Raw genomic sequence first — 20,782 nt, forward strand, 5'->3', positions numbered from 1 at the left:
ATCCCCTGTGAGGTGTGGTGTCTACAACTGAACACAGTGCACTTAATGGGATCCAGCTAGAGCAAACCCCTGCAAAGACTCAAAAAGGCTGGTATACAAAGTGCTGGAATTTATGTTGCAGTTATATAAGACCCTAATTAGCACTGCAAACCTCTGAGATCTCTGTGCTCCTTCAACTCTGGCCTCTTGAGCATCACCAATTTCCATCACTCCATCATTGGCAGCTATTCCTTCAGCTGTATAGGCCTTAAGCTCTGGGAATCCCTCCCTGAACCGCTCCACCTCTCCATGTGTCTCTCTTCCTTTACCTCTTTAACCAAGCTTTTGGCTATCTCTCCTAATATTTTCCTACGTGGCTCAATTCGTGCCCTGCATTGAGAGACCTGAACTGGCATTTGTGCAGAGGCTGCAATGGGAAGAAGGAAGGAAATGTCTATGCACAGCAAGATCCCATAAACAGAAATGTGATAAATGACTAGATAATCCATTTAGTGATGCCGGTTCAGGAATAAATATTGACCAGAACACCAGAGAGTACTTTCCTGCTCTTCTTTAAAATAGTGCCACGGAATCTTTTACATCCATCTGAAAGGGCAGATCTCAGATGTAATGTCTCATCCAAAAGATAGTATCTTCCAAAGTGCAGCACTCCCACCATGGACACCTTCGCTAACGCTAGCAATGCCCATTTTGAAAAAGCTTGCTCCAATCTCCTCAGGATTTCCCAACACCTTTTAGGTTCAGCAGAACCTTTTCAATGTGCCCTGTGTCTTTGAGAATCAAATTCAATCGCTTTCCCTGCCACACTTTGAATTCGTTTTATGCACTTCCTGCAGTCTTGTGGGATTCATTGAAGTTTACAAATGTCGGCAGCTTTTTTAAAAAAGAGCATGGCCCATGCGCATATTTTGCTTCTCTTGCATCTGTGCTGTAAATCCAGCCCCAAAGAAAACAGCTTTGAATTTTATAAATCAACAAGGATAAAACAAGTCCAATTCATTGAAAGCTGGTCAGTGTTTCTGCCTCGATTCCATTTATGTTCCTTTACCACCTCTCCCACTGGACAAATGAGTGATTCATGCTCGGTGGCAGTCAGTGTTGACTTGAATAGCTCCAACGAGCTTTTGTTTGGGTGTCAGCCATGGCCCAGTGGTTAGCATTCTTGCCAATGAGTCAAAAGGCCAGGGGTTCATGTCCCCACACTAGAATCTATAAGCACAAAATTTGGGCTGACACTCCAGCGCTGTACTGAATAAGAGATGCACTCTTTGGAGGTGCTGGCAGGAATTTTACGTTGGGCAGGAGGCCCCGCCCACCAGCTGAGATGTCAGGGACGGGCCCGCCTCCACCGGGCCTGGGGAGCCACACAGGATTTTTCGCTCCCCAGGCCCTTACTTGGTCTTGGGCGGGACTTCCACCTCCTTGAGGCAGGAAGTCTCTCCTATAAGAGATAGGATTTATAATCATCTTGAAAAGAATAAGTTCATTTGCGATAGTCAGCACGGCTTTGTGAAAGGTAGGTCGTGCCTCACAAACCTTATTGAGATTTTCGAGAAGGTGACCAAACAGGTGGATGAGGGTAAAGCCGTGGATGTGGTGCATATGGATTTCAGTAAGGCGTTTGATAAGGTTCCCCACGGTAGGCTATTACAGAAAATACGGAAGTATGGGGTTGAAGGTGATTTAGAGCTTTGGATCAGAAATTGGCTAGCTGAAAGAAGACAGAGGGTGGTGGTTGATGGCAAATGTTCATCCTGGAGTTTAGTTACTAGTGGTGTACCGCAAGGTTCTGTTTTGGGGCCACTGCTGTTTGTCATTTTTATAAATGACCTGGATGAGGGTGCAGAAGGGTGGGTTAGTAAATTTGCGGATGACACGAAGGTCGGTGGAGTTGTGGATAGTGTCGAAGGGTGTTGTAGGGTACAGAGGGACATAGATAGGCTGCAGAGCTGGGCTGAGAGATGGCAAATGGAGTTTAATGCGGAGAAGTGTGAGGTGATTCACTTCGGAAGGAGTAACAGCAATGCAGAGTACTGGGCTAATGGGAAGATTCTTGGTAGTGTAGATGAGCAGAGAGATCTTGGTATCCAGGTACATAAATCCCTGAAAGTTGCTACCCAGGTTAATAGGGCTGTTAAGAAGGCATATGGTGTGTTCGCTTTTATTAGTAGGGGGATCGAGTTTCGGAGCCACGAGGTCATGATGCAACTGTACAAAACTCTGGTGAGGCCGCACCTTGAGTATTGCGTGCAGTTCTGGTCACCGCATTATAGGAAGGATGTGGAAGCTTTGGAAAGGGTGCAGAGGAGATTTACTAGGATGCTGCCTGGTATGGAGGGAAGGTCTTACGAGGAAAGGCTGAGGGACTTGAGGTTGTTTTCGTTGGAGAGAAGGAGGAGGAGAGGTGACTTAATAGAGACATATAAGATAATCAGAGGGTTAGATAGGGTGGATAGTGAGAGTCTTTTTCCTGGGATGGTGATGGCAAACACGAGGGGACATAGCTTTAAGTTGAGGGGTGAAAGATATAGGACAGATGTCAGAGGTAGTTTCTTTACGCAGAGAGTAGTAGGGGCGTGGAACGCCCTGCCTGCAACAGTAGTAGACTCGCCAACTTTAAGGGCATTTAAGTGGTCATTGGATAGACATATGGATGAAAATGGAATAGTGTAGGTCAGATGGTTTCACAGGTCGGCGCAACATCGAGGGCCGAAGGGCCTGTACTGCGCTGTAATGTTCTAATTCTAATTCTAATTCTAATTAATGGAGCTGCCGGCCAATCAGTGGGCCGACAGCCCTTAGTCCCAGCAGCACCACCGGGAATGGCCATTGCGAGCAAGGTGAAGGACAGTCCCAGAAGACAGGTAAGTTTTTAGGGCCTCACCAAGGACAATCAGTCAGACCCCAGCAAGGCAAGGAGGCAAGGGGGAGAGGTCGGTTGGGGAGAGTGTGTGGGAGAGCGTTGTGCAGTGGGTGCGGTTGGGGCTTTAGGGGCAGCCCTCCATGGGACATAGGGTACCCAATCAGGAGGCACCCCCACCACCCCTGCCCACAAGAAGGCCACCTGGTTTTACCTGGCAGCCTTCTTGGGGCCTTTGCTGCACTCCCACCATGGGTAATATACCAGTGGCGGCGGGAGGAGACCCTTAACTGGCAGTTAATTGGCCACTTAAGGGCTTTGATTGGCCTGGGGTAGGCAGTCCATTTCTCACTGCTGCCATCCTATATAAAATTGCAGCAGGGGTGAGAAGATGTTGGGAACATGCACCCCCCCCCGCATCCCCTCCCACTAAACTTTACGACCCCTCCCCCTGCCACCAACCTGCTCAATGGGGTGCTGTAAAATTCTGGCCACTGTGTTTTGGATGAGATGTTAAACTAAGGCCCCAATTGCCCTCTTTGGAGGATTCTGGATGTAAAATATCTCATGGTAATATGTGAAGAGCAGGGAAGTGAGTATTGCTGGTGGCCAGCCCAATATTTATCAGTCGACCAATAGGTCATTAATTCATTGCTGTTTATGGGAGTTGGCTGTGTGTAAATTGGCTCCTACATTACTACCATGATTAAACTTCAAGTACTGAATTGGCTGTAAAGTATTTTGGGACTGAGGTTGTGAAAGATTCTATATAACTGCACTTTATTTATTTTAGTGCCAATGGTTTAAGATAACAGGTATGATTTATCAGATCTTGCTTCATTCTACCATGAGCAGTGACTGAAAGCACTGAACCCAGTAAAAGACAGACTGAAGCGGGCAGATACATGGCCTGGTTTGGAGCTGAGCATCACCAACCCCGCCCCACACACTAGCCAGGAAAGCCTCAGGCTCCATCCCTCCACAAGGGCAGAGGTGGGTGCCATGGTAATGCTGTCATTGACCTCATTGTGTCAGCCTAAGGATGCAAAGATACAGAAAAGATTCCTGCCTTTTATCGTCACTCCATGTCTCCTGCTGTAAACTGACCACCCGGATGCAAGAGGGAATGGCGGGATAGACTTGGGCCACACAACCCAGATTCCATGGGGGAAGAACAGCCCACTCGGGCAAGTCACCCGACACCTGACGAGGAACTGCAGCATTGCATAAAGCATCACCTTGAGGAGCAGGAGGATGCAAACAAATGGAAAAAGATAGTGGTCCCATATCACAAATAAAACACGAGGTTAAAAGGGTTTATAAGAAAAGCTTATATATTGTCTTTTATTCCTTCAAGTTGAGAAAGTTGAACGGTGATCTGATTGAGGTGTTTAATATGTTAAAAAGATGTGCTAGGTTAAATAAGGAGAAACTCTGGTGGGAAAATCAAGAACAAGGAGGCATATCCTTAAAATTAGAGCTGGCCCATTCAAGCTTGATGCCAGGAAGCACTTCTTCACACACAGGTTCGTGGAAATCTGGAGCTGTTTCCCCCAAAATAGCTGTTGAGGCTCGAGGTCAATCGAAAGCTTCAAAACTGAGATTTTTACATTTTTGTTGGTTATCAGGGATTACAGAACCATGGCGGGTGGAGAGAATTAAGATACATGTCAGTCATGACCTGATTGAATGGTGGGGCAGGCTGAAGGGGCTGAATAGTCTCCTCTCATTCCTATCTTCCGATGCTTAAGGCATCCAAATGAAGTTAAAAAACAGTTAAAATAAAATCCCAGCCATGATTATCCCAGTAATTGAAGGGAAAGGCAGAACAGAGGAAATCTGAGGTGGGCTTTTACTTTGACTGATAATGCCGCTGAACATAACTAACGTTTTTGCAGCATTTGATCACGCCAGTTTGTGCCAGCTCTCCTCAATGGCACAGTTATGTGCGTCTAACTTCAGGGTTTTGTGGTATTCACAAACACCAGACTCACTCAGAGCTACCTCTGTTCTGTTGGCGAATTAAACAGTAAACTTTTACACTGCAAAAAAACAGTAAGCAGGCCAAAGGTTTAAGAGTAAATACTTTGGAAACACAACATAAGCTTTTTTTTTTTGCTCAAGTTAATTTTGAAGTTATTTCCGTTCAGGATATCTAATTACTACTTTTGTTTGTTCCTGTCCTTTGCTTCAGGCACTTATGAAATATCCAGATCCCTCTGCAGTTCCTGATGAATATTTAAACCCCGGCACGATCATTAGAATTCCGACAGGAAGTTAGCTGAAAAATATTTTTCTACAGAATATGTTGCAGCAGTTGGTTCAGTTACGTCAATCAAAATTGAACTTAGAAAAGGTGGCTCTGCATAAGTATACATCTAAAAAAGTGAGTTAGAGACTGGAATCTAATTGAGGGGTTCAGATGGTTTATATATCGAATAATGGTTACTGGGAGTGAGATACAGGCTGGAATCTAATCTGGGGTTTCAAACAACATCCCAGATTGCAAAAGTAAACCCTGAGATTTTGGTTGAGAAGAAAGCAATTTATTTCAATAACATGGCGAAGTCTACACATCAGTCACCTGTTCTGTTGCCTCATTTTTTCAGTATTACATTTTGTCTGATAATGCTGTGAAACATCTTGTGACATTTTATGTTGTTATCACTATCTAAATGCATTGTATAGACAGCATAGTAGGTAGTGTGTCCCTGGAGTGCATTCATTCACAAAATTTGGGTGTCGCCGGCATCCCTAGAGACATTGAGAAGATGGTGGCAGGTTTACTCCCACATTACTGTGAGGTAGGGGGTTCCAGGATTTTGACCCAGCAACAGTGAAGGAATGGCATAAGTTTAGCACTACCTATTGTTTTTCTATTCTGCGTCCTTATTTATAAAAACTAAGATCCCACTCACCTTCTTTAATAGATTTATCAACTTGTCTTCCTACTTTGTGTATCCGAACATTAAATTTCTATGCTTCTCCACTTTAAATCCTTATCATTTTTATGTCCTCTCATCATCCAAAATATATCAACTCACATTCCTCTGTATTAAATTTAATCTGCCAAATCTAATCGGCATCCTCCTGAAGTCTCCTACAGTCTCTTAAACAGTTAACCATGCTTCTTATACAGGTTATTGGTTAGACCACATCTGGAGTACTGTGCCCAGATTTGGTTCCACCGCACGATGGGTGATATAATGGTCCAGTGGAGAGCTGCAATAATGATTCTTAGCCTTAAGAATCATAGCTACTCAGATAGCTTCCAAGGACCCCAGTCTATTTATTTTAGAGCAGCGCAGACTTAGAGATGACAAGATAGAAGTCTATAAAATAATTAAAAGGTTGGATAGTGTATCTATTGATAGATTTCTCCAGTTTAATTGATTGGGAGGAACAGGGGCCAGGAGTTTAAACTCTCAAGAGTAGGAAGTCGCAGAGAAAGATGTTCAGTCATGATGCTCCGACCATGGGCAGCCTTGATGGACCAGCTGGTCTTTTGTGGTCTGTCATTTTCGTATATTTGTATTTTTGATATTGTGCCCCCATGTTGGTTATGGGAAGATAAGTAAGCCTTCAAAAAACAAAAAAAAAGAGACTCTAGACTGACATATTTTCAAAAGCTGGAAGATATTCAAAACTGCATGAAGAAAATTAGAAGATTGAGGTTGTTAATGTGTTTGACAAAGAGACCAGCTACATTTCAATTGGAAAGGAGCTGCAAATTCAAAACAATATGAAAGGATATCAAAAGCCCATCTGGAAAACTTCTCATAAAATGAAAGTATTTGAGTCCATCCCCATGGACTGAACTGTACTGTCATTACCTCCAAGCAAACGCCTGCTGAATTTTGGAATGAGTCATAAACTAAATAGCCTCCTCGGAACAGAAGGAGGTCATTCAGCCCCTCAAACCTCCTTCAATTAGATCATGGATGATCTGTACCTCAGCTCCATTAAGCAACCTTTGCTTCATACCCCTTGACACCATACCCAACAATTGACCCCCAACATCCAAAGACTACTTGGTGGTGGGGGAGTTCTAGATTTCCACTACCCTTCTTGTGTGAAATGAAAAAGTGTTTCCTCACATCACCCCTGAATGACCTAGCTCAACTTTTAAGACTGTGCCCCTTTTTATTGATTTCCCCGACTAAAGGAAGTAGTTTCTCTCTATCTACCCTGTTAAATGCCTTTAACATTTAGACACAATCAGAGCACCCCTCAACCTTCCAAACTCCAGGAAATTAAAGCTAATATGCAACCTAGCCTCATAATTTAACCCATTACGTACTGGTGTCATTCACAAGAACGTCACGTACAATTGATTACTGAGAAGTAGAGCGACCACACACAGCAAGATCCCATTAACAGCAATCACATAAATGACTGGTTCATGTGCTTCTGTAGCTATCGATCTCAGTCTTCAACATTTCAAATGACAAGTAGAAATCAAATTTTAGTGGTGTAGTGATAATGTAGTAATCCAGAGACCCAGGCGAATGACCTGGAGACATGGATTCAAATCCCACCATGGCAGCTGGTGAAATTTAAATTCAATTAATTAATAAAAAGAATCTGAATTGAAAAACTAGTCTCAGTAATGGTTCCATGAAACTATCATTGATTGTCATAAAAACACATGTGGCTCACTGACGTCTTTTAGGGAACGAAATCTGCTGTACTTACCCAGTCTGGCCTACATGTGATTCCAGACCCACAGCAATTAATTGCCCTCTGAAATAGCCTAGCAAACCATTCAGTTCAAGGGCAATTAGGGATGGGCCACAAATGCTGGCCTTGCCATCAATACCCACATCCCATGAAAAGAATAAAAAAAATTTGGGGGGGGGGGGTGCTAAATGAAGGAGTCAGCAATCTCAGATATAACAACATATTTTATTTCATAACATTAGTGCTTAATAACACACATGAGGCAAAGTAGCATTTTTGCAAGTGAGATATGGAGGCTGTAATAAGGACCCCTAAGCTTCTCAGTTAGGCTAAGCTGAACAATCACTGGTTTTATGTGATGTTCTCTGCTTCTAGCTGTGCAAGATTGTTCAGCTTCTTAAGAGTCTTTGATACTCTAATTTGTTACCATACCCAAACGAGTAACAGCAACAGCGTAAAAATGGCATACGTTTCTTTGTCAACCCAGTGGACGAAAGCACGACCCTGTGTGATGATCAGACAGAAAGGCTTGCATTTATATCATACCTTTCATGACCTCAGGACATCCCAAAGCAGATAAAAGCCAATTAAGTACTTTGAGGTATAGTCACTGTTGTAATGTAGGAATCGTGGCAGACTATCTGTGCACAGCAAGATCTCACAAACAGCAAACACCACCAGATAATTTGTTTGCAGTTGTAATTGATGAGCAGACATATCTCAGATGAGCACTGCAGTCAGCAGCCAGGGAAAGTTAGAAGGGTGTAGAAAAACTTAAGCCTCATGCTTTGGAATTCCCTGTTTCAAACTCATCGCCTCTCTACCTCCCCCGCACCCTTCCACAACCACCTTTTCCACCAAGTATTTGGTCGCCCTCTACTAAAGCTCTTCCTTGGGTTCAGTTTTCCTTCAACCTCCGTGAAGCACCTTGGGACATTTATTCCACATTAACAGCAATCTATAAATGCAGGTTGTATTTGTGGAGGAATTAGGGAAGCCAAACAGAATGATTGGCCTGGATTCTATAGGCCCGTCACCGAAATAAGCAGCGGGCAGAAAAAATGGCGGCCTGCAAACACGGGGCATATGTCATGGAGCCACCGCGATTCCAAATGTGGCGGCTCAGCAGCATGGCCGTGGCGGCCGCCCCCGCACCCCCCCCCCCCCCCCACCCCCACCCCAGATGGCATGGAGGGGGCGGGTGACGCCACTTTTAAAGGGCATAGAGCCCTAAATGACAAGTGAAATTTTTAAAGAGCCAGTTATTTTTCAGTTAATAAAAATGAATAAAAACATCTATCCATGCCCTCTCCCACCTCCCCAATGGCATTACACATCATTCCTGCCCTTTCCCCCCACACCCCTGGAATACCAACTGTGAATATATGACCTGCCCCTCCCCCCACCCCACCCCAAAGTTCAGAACCTTTGTCCTTTACCCCTTCCCATCACCCCCTTGACCAATCAGGTAAGTCTGACCCCGCTCCCTCCCGCACTGAGAACATAACCTCCTCCCCCCACCCCCCCACACAGGTGTCGTGCCTCGTTTCCCTGGACGGGGATTCGATGGCGTGGCAGTGCCGAATGCCAGAATGGAGATTGGTGCGGCAAATCAGTAGGCATCGGGACCTTCATCAATTTAGGTAGGTTAATTTATTTACATATGGACATTGTGGTCCCGTCACTGAGCAGGTGGGGAAGGGGACTGGGGTGCTGCCACGAGGCCTCTCCGCCTGCATTGAGATCGGGCCATGCCCTGCCGGCATCGGTGGCAGGCCTCATCTGTAGCGATCCTTACCACCATTCCTAACATCGAGGGCTCTATGAAATTCAGCCCATTGTGGGTGCCTTGAGCAACTGCTGATCATGGTGATTGCGGGGAGGTTGAGCAAACATTTGTTGTTACTATAAGAAACTCAGCATAGGAGAAGCAAGATGTCTATTTGAACATTAGCTGTCCAATTCATAATTTAGCAAGAGGGACTAATTTAATTTTTATTGGTGAACATTCTTTTTATTGTTCGAGCATTGTGTCATGACAGTTTGAGAAGGAATGCTTCTCAAACAGAAATTAGATTTATGATCAGAAATCTGCTGTTGGTTGAAGGATAAATAAAGAACTTTGCACCATATACCTGTTTTCACAACCTCAAAGCAATTTATGCACCATGAAGTACTACTTTTGATGTGTTGTCACTGCTTTCAACACAGGAAACATGGCAGCCCATTTGTGCAGACCAAGCTCCCACAAACAGCAAAGAATAAATGAACAGATGACTTGCTCGGCCAGGAAACCCAGGAATACTTCACCGCTTTCCTTCAATAATACTATTGGACAAGGCCTTGTTTTAACATCTCATCTGAAAAGATAGCACCTCCAAACATTGCAGCACTCCCTCAGTACTGCACAGGGTGTTAGCCTAGATGTTGTACTCAAGTTTCTGAACTGGGAATTAAACCCATGACTTTCTTATTTAGAGGGGAGAGTATTACCACTGAGTCACAGCTCATATCGAATGAAGGAGGAAGTCTACATGGTCTGCATGCCCTGAAACTGACGCACCTTAACTCCATATTCAATGATTTGGTTGTTTAATGGTTCAAACAAAATGGTTTACATTCACTGTATATAGCTCATTGAGATAAATCATTGACTTATATAACAGCTAAAATTTAAAACTCAAATAAGAAATATATTGCTTATAAAAATAGCTATATTCAAAAGACTTTAAATTCCATTGTAAAAGCGGTGTTGTTTCTTCAGCTCTCAATGGACTATCTGCTGAGGATGCCCAAGTCTAAATTGCCTTGCCTGTCCAATTCATAATATCCAGTGAAATAGCGCGCACAAGAAAAGGGTGAATAATAGAATTTTTGAAATAGTTTCAGACACTGTCCAGGCCTCTTCAACATCCCTCTCATCCCACTTTAACTAACTATATCCTTGAGGTGAAATGAATGTCCTACTCCCAGGAACACAAAAACTCTGCTCAGAGTCGGTATGCTAGAAAAGCTAGACGTTGACTCTCCCCCATTTGCCTTCCTCCCTCATAGGAAGGTGGAGGGACCTCCACATACTAATAGTTAACAGCAACATGGCAAAGACCAGGACTTCACCCCAATGAATCCTTCAAACATGCTGTGCCAACACAATGCCCAATACCTTCAATAAAGCTACCACAAGTCATCTGAGTGTTCAATTTCATTCTTCTCTGTGCATACTGCCCTATCACTTAACAGAAGAATGCAAACTAAACAGATAAAGACTTTGAGGTTGAAAAAAGACTATATGTACTGTAGTAATTTAAAGGGCTACACGGAAATTTCATACTTTCTAGTGCTGCCTTTTAGTCACAGCTTCTACTGTGAGGTTTAAGAGACATAAGGGATAGAGTTTCCATGTGATTGTCCTGGTCCTCTGCTATAATCTCATGGAAACCCAGGAGTAAGGCTGTTCAGGGGTTTCCTTGGATCTCTTCCTGAAGTTACAGTGGAAAATTTGGACAACCCCTTCATGGAAATTTATGGTGATAATACAGCATGACATAAACTCAAACGGAGCCCTTTCAGAGAGCTCAACATTAACTGTCAAAGTACAAAACAGCTGGAGGTACTTCAACTTATTTTATTTCCTAATAATGGAGTTGGTGGTAATGGAGGAGCAGAAGTATAAAAAGAGAAGAGATAGGAACAATGTAGATAATGTTATACCTGGGTGAGATAGAGATAACAGACAGTTAAAATAGATGGTAGCAGGGGTCACGATGAAAAACAGACAAATAATGATGATGGAATAGAGCTGATGATAATGAAATGAAGAGGGAGAAGATTGTGTGGAAATTCTGATAGGATGGAAATTAAACTGATGGGATTGAGATGATGATAGCTATGAGATGGGCTTCATGATGTGGTGGAGATGGAGTTGATGATTGAATGAAAATGATGAGATGGAGGCGATGATGGTCATATTGTGAGATGGGCTTTGCATGGAGATGAATGATGTGATGATGAGTAAGGTAAAAATGCAGGTATGAAGAAGGAGATGGGATGGAGTGACAATATGATGATGATGAGATAGACATAATGATAACATAGAGGTGTGATGAAGATGGAGGATATGACAGAGGTGATTAAGATGAAGATGGTGGGATGTTGACATTTACAGTGAAGATAACACTGTTGAAATGCTAATGATGACAGAGAATAGCTAAGCTACCTACATGACTTCCATGTTACACATACTGGATTAGCGGAGTTTCATCGGTTATGGGGAAATCACATGTGGAGCAGACACTGGAAAATGTCACATTCCCAAGCCATTTAAAGCCCCAGGCTCCACCCCATTGCACCAGCTCATTTTGACAATCATATGGCAGGAAGCCAAAGTTCACACCTTGCCCAAGAGTGTTATAAATTAATATTTTAATTTCCTGACCTTTGAGAAATCAGTTGATTGTCAAAGCAAGGGAAGCATTGTAAACCACAGCCTGATGGAATGTACTGATGGTGATGGATAATGAAATGATAACGGAATGGCGATGAAATTGGGATGATGATAACGGAATGAAGATGATAATGAGATGATAATAATGGAATGGAAATGATAATGAGATGGAGATGATAATGAGATGGAGATGATAATGAGATGGAGATGATAATGAGATGATAACGGAATGGAGATGATAACGGGATGGAGATGATGATAACGGGATGGAGATGATGATAACGGGATGGAGATGATGATAACGGGATGGAGATGATGATAACGGGATGGAGATGATGATAACGGGATGGAGATGATGATAACGGGATGGAGATGATGATAACGGGATGGAGATGATGATAACGGGATGGAGATGATGATAACGGGATGGAGATGATGATAACGGGATGGAGATGATGATAACGGGATGGAGATGATGATAACGGGATGGAGATGATGATAACGGGATGGAGATGATAACGGGATGATGATAACGGGATGATGATAACGGGATGATGATAACGGGATGATGATAACGGGATGATGATAACGGGATGGAGATGATAATGAGATGATAATAACGGAATGGAGATGATAATGAGATGGCGATAATGAGACGATAATGGAATAGAGATGATAATGAGATGACGATAATGGAATGGAGATGATAATGAGATGACGATAATGGAATGGAGATGATAATGAGTTGGAGATGATAATGAGATGAAGATAATGATACGGAGATGATAATGAGATGACGATAATGGAATGGAGATGATAATGAGATGATGATAATGGAATGGAGATGATAATGAGATGACGAAATGGAATGGAGATGATAATGAGATGACGAAATGGAATGGAGATGATAATGAGATGACGATAACGGGATGGAGATGATAATGAGATGATAATAACGGAATGGAGATGATAATGAGATGATAATAGAATGGAGATGATAATGAGATGACGATAATGGAATGGAGATGATAATGAGATGACGATAATGGGATGGAGATGATAATGAGATGATAATAACGGAATGGAGATGATAATGAGATGGCGATAATGAGACGATAATGGAATAGAGATGATAATGAGATGACGATAATGGAGTGGAGATGATAATGAGATGACGATAATGGAATGGAGATGATAATGAGTTGGAGATGATAATGAGATGAAGATAATGATACGGAGATGATAATGAGATGATAATGGAATGGAGATGATAATGAGATGACGATAATGGAATGAAGATGATAATGAGATGACGATAATGGAATGGAGATGATAATGATATGGAGATGATAATGAGATGACGATAATGATATGGAGATGATAATGAGATGACGATAATGGAATGGAGATGATAATGAGATGACGATAATGGAATGGAGATGATAATGAGATGATGATAATGGAATGGAGATGATAATGAGATGACGAAATGGAATGGAGATGATAATGAGATGACGATAACGGGATGGAGATGATAATGAGATGATAATGGAATGGAGATGATAATGAGATGACGATAATGGAATGGAGATGATAATGAGATGACAATAATGGAATGAAGATGATAATGAGATGACGATAATGGGATGGAGATGATAATGAGATGACGATAATGGAATGGAGATGATAATGATATGGAGATGATAATGAGATGAAGATAATGATATGGAGATGATAATGAGATGATAATGGAATGAAGATGATAATGAGATGACGATAATGGAATGGAGATGATAATGATATGGAGATGATAATGAGATGACGATAATGATATGGAGATGATAATGAGATGATAATGGAATTGAAATGATAATGGAATGGAAATGATAATGGAATGGAGATGATAATGGAATTGAAATGATAATGGAATGGAGATGATAATGAGATGATGATAATGGAATGGAGATGATAATGAGATGGAGATGATAATGAGATGACGATATGGAATGGAGATGATAATGAGATGACGCAATGGAATGGAGATGATAATGAGATGACGATAATGGAATGGAAATGATAATGAGATGACGTTAATGGAATGGAGATGATAATGGAATGGAGATGATAATGAGATGACGAAATGGAATGAGATGATAATGGAATGGAGATGATAATGAGATGACGAAATGGAATGGAGATGATAATGAGATGGAGATGATAATGAGATGACGATAAAGGAATGGAGATGATAATGAGATGACGAAATGGAATGGAGATGATAATGAGATGACGAAATGGAATGGAGATGATAATGAGATGATGATAATGGAATGGAGATGATAATGAGATGACGTTAATGGAATGGAGATGATAATGGAATGGAGATGATAATGAGATGACGAAATGGAATGGAGATGATAATGAGATGACGATAATGAGATGGAGATGATAATGAGATGACGATAATGAGATGGAGATGATAATGAGATGACGATAATGGAATGGAGATGATAATGAGATGACGTTAATGGAATGGAGATGATAATGAGATGACGAAATGGAATGGAGATGATAATGAGATGACGTTAATGGAATGGAGATGATAATGAGACGATAATGAGATGGAGATGATAATGGAATGGAGATGATATTGAGATAACGATAATTGAATGGAGATGATAATGAGATGACGAAATGGAATGGAGATGATAATGAGATGACGTTAATGGAATGGAGATGCTAATGAGACGATAATGAGATGGAGATGATAATGGAATGGAGATGATATTGAGATGACGATAATGGAATGGAGATGATAATGAGATGACGATAATGGAATGGAGATGATAATGAGATGATAATGGGATGGAGATGATAATGAGATGACGATAATGGAATGGAGATGATAATGAGATGGAGATGATAATGAGATGGAGATGATAATGAGATGGAGATGATAATGGAATGGAGATGATAATGGAATGGAGATGATATTGAGATAACGATAATTGAATGGAGATGATAATGAGATGATAATGGGATGGAGATGATAATGAGATGGAGATGATAATGAGATGGAGATGATAATGAGATGGAGATGATAATGAGATGGAGATGATAATGAGATGGAGATGATAATAACAGAATGGAGATGATAATGAGATGATAATCACGATGGAATGATGCGATGATAATAATGGAACGATATGATAATGAGATGATAATAATGGAATAGAGGATAATGAGATGATAATCACGATGGAATGATGAAAAGATGATGAGATGATAATGTTGATGGAATGATAATAATGAGGAAATGATGAAATGGTGCTGGAATGATGAAATGATAATGAGGTGATAATAATGAGATGGTAATGAGGTGGTAATGATTACGATCATGCAGCAGGAATTTTGGATATGAAGGGAATTTTGGAGATGAAGAGAATAATGGAGATGAAGAGAATAATGGAGATGAAGAGAATAATGGAGATGAAGAGAATAATGGAGATGAAGAGAATAATGGAGATGAAGAGAATAATGGAGATGACAGAGGTGGAGATAGCAGCAACAGAGATGGAAAAAAGGTATCACCCATGGTGGGAATAGAGGGGTGACAGAGATAATAAAGATGAAGCACCCATCAACTGTGCAATTTTCTTAATGCACACAAATTCAAATATAACAGTACTTCAGCAGTACAATACACAGTTATATAGTGCTCAAAACCGTTTACCCAGACATGTGTATATTTGGCACAACTTTTAGTTCAAATCACATACTGTCAAAACACACTTATAAGGCTGAATACATGTGAAACAATATTACTGTATGATTCCCTGACATGGGTTTGAGGGCAGGGAAGGGGGAGCATTTAAATGGTGTCAAAAAGCTATAAAAGGTTTTTGCATAATAAATCCTAGAAAGTAATTCACTAAAAGAATCATTATTATTCACTAATATCACAACTGCATTTCACTGCTAAAGTTACTTCGTGATTTAATATCCATTCTTCCCTGTGGCTGAGAAGACATTATACACAAAACAGACCCAAGCTGACTAGCGAAATCAAGCTCACAAACACCGATGGTTCGGGTTTAGTCACATTCCTCCTCTAGACACTGAAACCAGTGTCCTACTTAACAGATCTGTTGGAAAGAGAAGGTAGGGGAAAACACACATCAGGGGCTGGATTTTGTGCTGGGGCTGCCAGACAATCAGAGGGTCAGCAACTCAACAGTATCAGCAGTATCACCAGGACAGGTGGCCACCACTGGTACTGCAGAGGTCTCAGACCTACGCCCAGCAGTGGAACACTTGGACAAGAGGTAGGTGAGGTGGGGTCGCTGGGGCCAGTCAGGAAGGCTCCAGCAAGGGGAGGGACTGGGGGGGGGGGGGGTTGTCCTCCGGTCCAGGGGGAGGGCTGTCCCGGGGTGAATTGGTTCTCAGTGGGGGTCCTCCGTGGGCCACCACACCCTCTCCCCCACATTTCCTCATGGTGGGGGAGGGGAGCGGAGGGGATGGTAGCTCACCTATGACTGCAGCTGTTATAATTTTGAATGTTAGACCATTGACTAAGGTGACCCACTTTAATAATAACACCATACCATGCTAACGACAATTCAGGGTGTGGTGAAAGGAGGGGCTCTTTTATGAATAGTGAAGAACATGTCCTTCCTAGCACATACAACGTCCTTAACATGTAGTTGGTTCTGCCTCCATTGAAATATTGTTACAACTCTGACTCTTTCTCTCCATTCTCCAGTTCTTCAGCCTTGTCCCTCAGCAGGGTTCTCCCTTCCTTCTGACGAGGCAGCAGCACGTATACTTGTTATTGTGTAGCTTGATATTCTCCCTATTTTTTTTTTTTAAAAGCACTTTAACTCTCTATTGGTTACACGCACAATTTATCTTGGCTCACTTTTAAAAATGGAAGCGAGAGTCACACCGGAAGATGAATGTTGCCTAGAAGTTGTACCGTGAGACGAAAATGATGACCTTGGAGATGTGCTTTGTCAGGACCGTTTTTCCAGAGAGTTCCGTCATCTCCATCTCAACCTCCAAGGTGGCGGGACCTTGAATAGGATGCACCAGCACTAGCTCCCCCGTCTGCCTGTCTGAGCGCTGGATGGAGAAATGGTTCTGCCCGATGCCCCCTACAATGCTAAAGCGCATGGTGTCGCCCGTGAATCGGCTGCTCGTCATCCGGAAAAGGGTCCTGGGGGTTCGTAGGTTCGAGGTTAAAGTTAGGTAATGGAAGGTAATGGAGTAGGCAGCATTTGCACACAACTTGCTGTCCATCAGACACGGGTTTCTCTCACATTTGCTGGGAAAGAAAGGGAAAATCGTAAGATTTAGGAACAAAGAACAGTTATAGCATTTTGGGTGTACACCCTCTACGTATACATTTGGGGACTGGGCTGTCAGCAGTTTGGAAGATTAAAGCAACATCCTCCAAGTGTACAGCAGGGCACTATGCTGCAACATAGGAAAAGATTCGGTTGAGAAATTTTCAAAGGGGCAGCCATGGCGAATAAGTTTGAGGAGCTGTCTGTTTCTAAAGAGGCTTCAGATTTATTGCAAAGGAATATTTAGATTTACTGAAAGCGAAAGCAGTAGCTTGCAGTAAGACTCCAGCAGAATACTCATCAGTTGGTAGCCACTATGGTATATTCGTATCGGTGGTCGATAATTTAACATACAGCTCTGTACATTTAGGCTCTCAGTCTGAGCATACAGTGAAAGGTTAAGATCCTGATTACCTTGTGTTTCACATTATACTGCTGTACACTGTACTCTTGAGAAAAGTAGTGAGATTTTCCCATGATAATTATGGATGGAGTAGGCTATTTGGCTCTTCTCAGTCCCATCACCCCACTCCCCCATTGCAGTATCCAATTGTGTCTCTAGTGATTCTAGGGTTTCTGCCTCCACTACTACATTAGGGAACCATTCCTTGTGCTGACTACTCGATGGGATAGATCTTGATTTGTATGTTTGTGGGAATTGGGTGAAGGCAGCCCATTTTACATTTCTCCTCATTTCTATTGAATTCAATCTGGAGAGATTGGGTTGCTGATTCGCTATTGCTCATTTTACACTTCACACTGCATGGCAGGTTTTGACCGTGTGTGGAAAACGAATTCCTGATATCAGTCCAAAATTACCTTCCACTAGTTAGAACCTGTGTCCCCTTGTCCTCGTCTTGCAATTTACTAGAAAGTAATTATCTAGGTTAGCCTTTCCCAGACAGTTTACTATTTATTTATAAGATCACCTCACCTGTAACCTCTGCAGCCACCTCTCCGGTAATCTCTATAAAATAACTTCTCAGATACCCCTAAATCATCTCTCAAAGGCTACCTTTTGAGTATGAAAGCCCAATTATCTCTTTCCTTCTAACGTGACCTGTGACTAAAGGAATCAGCCACATGGCTCCTCACTGCACTGTCCCTGTACCCAAATATTTCCTTTGTGTCTAGTTTTAGTTACTAAGACACAAAACTCAGATGCCAATCCCTCTTTGTACCCAATGGAGATTTTTTTTTAAACCACCGGCACTTACAATTGTGATGTTTTCACGTAGCTAGCATTGTGGCGAGACTTTGGACACTCTGGGTGGACACAATGGAATCCGCCATGTATATTAATGCAAATCTCCTCTCTGGTACAGTTATGTTGATTGCTTGAACACTCATTAATATCTGTAGAAGCACAATAATAATGAAATAGGTGATAATGTACTGCTGGGACAGACAGTAGCAGTAGCAAGTTACATCAAGTATAATAGACAGGCAATAGTGAGTTATGCAGACAGAAACAGATGACAAGATATAAGGTTTAGGTGTGCTTACCTTCACAGGCCCGTGAATCCTCTAGTAAGTTGTACCCAGAGGGACATACGCAGCGATATGATCCTGGCGTGTTCACACAGGCATGTACACAGAGACGAGCCAATCGGCCTGCCTGAAACATCTCGCACTCATCCACATCTGAAAGAAAGACACAGCGTGACAGGTGAACATTTGGGGAACAAGAGGTAGTCTCGCTGGAACGTTGGTGGGAATTCTAGTAGTTCAAGATTGAATTGGATCAGTGCTACCAGTTTCATATTTGCAATATCTGGGCGGCACAGTGGCGCAGTGGTTAGCACCGCAGCCTCACAGCTCCAGTGACCCGGGTTCGATTCTGGGTACTGCCTGTGTGGAGTTTGCAAGTTCTCCCTGTGACCGCGTGGATTTTCGTCGGGTGCTCTGGTTACCTCCTACAGCCAAAGACTTACAGGTTGATAGGTAAATTGACCATTATAAATTGCCCCTAGTGTAGGTAGGGGGAAGGTGGGGATGTGAGAGGGTAATGGGATTAATGTAGGATTAGTATAAATGGGTGGTTGATGGTCGGCACAGACTTGGTGGGCCGAAGGGCCTGTTTCAGTGCTGTATCTCAAAATAAAAATAAATAAATAAAAAATAAGAACCATTCTTACATTGCTAAATGGTCTGCTTTAAGAGTTTCAGTTTCAATTGCAATGGATGCCCCATTTACCTCGACACTGTCTAACATCCTTCCCACTGAGACGGAAGCCTGACTCGCAGCTACAATGTTGTGAGCCCTGAACATCCGTGCACCGTGGCTGGCGACTGAAAGATGGGTCACTCTGCGATGTAGTCCATTCTGTCATGAGTAAGAAGACAATTGTATAAATAACAGAGAGTACAAATGCAAGGATGTTAAACCTTTAAAAATTACCGGTTAGGCCTCAGCTGAGTATTGTGCTCAATTATAGACAAGGACTTGGAGAGTGTGCAGAGGAGATTCACCAGAATGGTATCAGGGATAATGGTTTCAGTTATATGACAAGACAAGAGGAAGGTGAGATTGTTCTCCATGAAGCAGAGAAGGTTAATGAGAGAGTTAACAGAAGGGCTCAGAATTATGAGGAGCTCGGATAGAGTAGATAGGGAGAAATTGTTTCCACTGGCAGGATGTCAGTAACCAGAGGCCACAAATTTAAAATAATTGGGGAATAAACAGAGATGGTGAGTTTGTTTTTACGCAGCAAGCGATTATGTTCTGAAAGGGTGATGGAAGCAGATTCAATAACAACTTTCAAAAGGAAATTGGATATACACTTGAAAAGGAAAAATGTGCAAGTCTGTGGGAAAAGAGCAGGAGAGTGGGACTAAATGGATAGATTTCACATATTCGATGTACTGAATAGCCTCTCTCTATGCTATATGGTTCGATGATGCCATGAGTAGACAGACAGTGCTGTATTCCTAAGAGCAGACTTGCATATACACACACCACACAAACCTTTGTAAGTGACATATACACAAAATAGTGGAAGAGAAAGTTAATTGATCGGAAGGACTTAATAGTAAATAGTGAGAGAGAGAGAGAGACAATTAGAATGATTGAAAAGGGCGGGGTGAGCAAAGCAAAGGGACAAGCAAAAAACAAAGAGAAAGAAACAATGAACAACTGACCAAGCCTTCTTCATGGCACCTCCCAAACCCACGACCTCCACCACCTAGATTATAGGTCCTAAAAGGCCAAGTGCAGTATGTGCATGGAAACACCACCATCTCCAAGTTTTGGACAGAAATCACTGTTCCTCCTTAGTTGCTCAGTCAAAAACTGAGACTCAGCACTGTGGGAGCACCATCACCACACAGAATGCAGTGATTCAAGATAAAGGCTCACTGCCACTTTCTTAAGGGCAACTAGGGATGGGCAATAAATGCCAGCCTTGGCTCTCAGGTGGAAGCAAAAGATCCCATGGCACTATTCGAAGAGGG

General features: G+C 42.3%; 1 protein-coding gene across 1 annotated transcript in view; it reads right to left on the reverse strand.

Annotated features, from left to right (window-relative positions):
- Window positions 1-16,946: 16,946 nt before the first annotated feature.
- Window positions 16,947-20,782, reverse strand: part of LOC137373507 (fibulin-7-like) — a 46,058-nt gene continuing 42,222 nt past the window's right edge. The window contains exons 5-8 of the mRNA XM_068038377.1: window positions 19,527-19,655; window positions 18,836-18,973; window positions 18,547-18,685; window positions 16,947-17,307 (exon numbers count right to left, since the gene is read on the reverse strand). Coding sequence (XP_067894478.1) covers window positions 16,947-17,307; window positions 18,547-18,685; window positions 18,836-18,973; window positions 19,527-19,655 — 767 coding nt within the window. The remainder of the gene's footprint in view (window positions 17,308-18,546; window positions 18,686-18,835; window positions 18,974-19,526; window positions 19,656-20,782) is intronic.

Source organism: Heterodontus francisci, chromosome 9, assembly GCF_036365525.1.
Source record: "Heterodontus francisci isolate sHetFra1 chromosome 9, sHetFra1.hap1, whole genome shotgun sequence".
Classification (NCBI taxonomy): domain Eukaryota; kingdom Metazoa; phylum Chordata; class Chondrichthyes; order Heterodontiformes; family Heterodontidae; genus Heterodontus; species Heterodontus francisci.